Source organism: Nicotiana tomentosiformis, chromosome 11, assembly GCF_000390325.3.
Source record: "Nicotiana tomentosiformis chromosome 11, ASM39032v3, whole genome shotgun sequence".
Lineage (NCBI taxonomy): Eukaryota > Viridiplantae > Streptophyta > Magnoliopsida > Solanales > Solanaceae > Nicotiana > Nicotiana tomentosiformis.
In genome coordinates, this window is record NC_090822.1 from 114,784,448 (window position 1) to 114,786,320 (window position 1,873).

The 1,873-nt window shown below is 39.1% G+C and overlaps 1 protein-coding gene across 1 annotated transcript; it reads right to left on the minus strand.

Annotated features, from left to right (window-relative positions):
- Positions 1-567: 567 nt before the first annotated feature.
- LOC138902055 (uncharacterized) lies at positions 568-1,215 on the minus strand. The gene has a single exon (XM_070189867.1). It carries the CDS (start codon positions 1,213-1,215, stop codon positions 568-570), a length of 648 nt encoding a protein of 215 aa, XP_070045968.1.
- Between the last annotated feature and the right edge of the window lie 658 nt (positions 1,216-1,873).

The following is a 1,873-nucleotide window of genomic DNA, read 5'->3' on the forward strand; positions in this document are numbered from 1 at the left end:
TTGAAAAAGAACCGCGGCACAAAGAGAAACCAATGGGGAATTATTACACTACCTAAAAAAAGAAAATCTTTTTGTTTTTTTCTTTCGACTTTAATCCCTCAAGAAACCCGTCGAAAGATATCCATCATCGGGAAAAATCATTTTTTTTCAATTTTTATGGATTTTTTCAATTATTTTCTATCTCTAACTACTACAACTAACAAAAACTAAAACTAATATACATACATACATACATACATACATACATACATACATACATACATACATACATACATACACATACACACACACATACATATATACATACATACATACAACATATCCCCCCACGCCACACTTTAAGTTGTGGCATGTCCCAATGACTCACAATTAAAAAGCATAAGGTAAAGAAAACTTCCCTGAACATCAAGTCGAGGTTTGAGTCAAAGTCGGGTTTCATTCCTCTCCTTTGAACTATTGTGCACATCCATGCAGACAACTTCTTCTTAGCCTTCTTGGGGTACACCCCACAACCCCACACTTATCTTTCTCACTCGCCGCAGCCTTTTCTTTTGAGCCTTTCACTTTTCACTCAACACTCGCAACTGGTTTTTCCTTTTTCACCTCCTTTTCTATATCCATCTTGAAAGTCACCGTCTCCTCACCCACTCTCAGCATGAGTTTCCTCTCGTGTATATCTAATATAGCTCTACCCGTCACTAAGAATGGTCTTCCTAGGATGAGGGGGACCTCCTTGTTTTTCTCCATTTTCACCACTATAAAATTCACAGAAAATGCGAACTTATCCACCCGAACTAACACATCTTCCACTATCCCCTCGAGTATTAAAGTCGTTTGGTCTGCCAGCTGCAATGATATTAGCGTAGACCTTATCTCTCCAATTTTCATCTCTAGTTTCCCGTAATTAGATAGAGGTATTAAATTAATTGAGGCGCCAAAATCACACAATAATTTATCAAAATGAATAGTTCCTACAGAGCAAGGTATAGTAAAACTCCCTAGATCCCCACACTTTTGTGGGAGTTTATTTTGTAAGATCGCACTGCAATGATTTGTGAGCTTGACCACCGAGGTCTCTTCTATCTTCCTCTTCTTTGTCAAGATTTCCTTCAAGAATTTGGCATAAGCAGGCATTTGTGAGAGCACTTCTGTGAATGGAAAATTTACATGAACCTGTTTAAGCATATCCAAAAATCTCTCAAATTGCTTGTCCATCTTTTCTAGATATAGCTTTTGAGGGAAAGGTAAAACATGCATATGCTAGCTATCCTCAGGTTCCTCCCTTCTTGATTGTTCTTTCTTCTTCTTCTTCCCCATTTTCATCGGGCCTTTCTTCTTTTTATCAACATCATTTTTCAGCTGCTCCCCACTTTCTTTTTCAAGTTGCACCTCATTTTGGATTGGGATCGTATCTTTCAGCACTTGCCCACTTTTCAGAGTTACAACATTTACTATTTCTTTGGGGTTTCTTTCAGTTTCAGCGGGGAGAGTGCCTGGAGCCCTCTCAGATAATATTGTTGCAATTGTCTCTCCAGGTTTCGAAAAGATGTGCCCAAATCTTTGATAGTTGCTCCATGGGCGTCCATCCTCTCATATGTCTTAATATTGAAGGCCTTCATTAGATCTTCTAGACCAGGTTGAATGAGCTGTTGAGGTTGAAATTGTTGCCTCTACTGATTGTGGTATGCTGGAGCTCTTTGTCCCTGGGATCTAGAGTTGTTTTGTTGCTAAGCATTCGCAGTACCTCCAGGTGAACTCCATTAAAAATCGGGGTGCCTCTGACCCATTGCATTGAAATTGTAATTTTCCACAACATTCACTTCCTCAATTGAGGCTTAACACTCATAAGTAGGGTGTCCTCTTCCACATATAT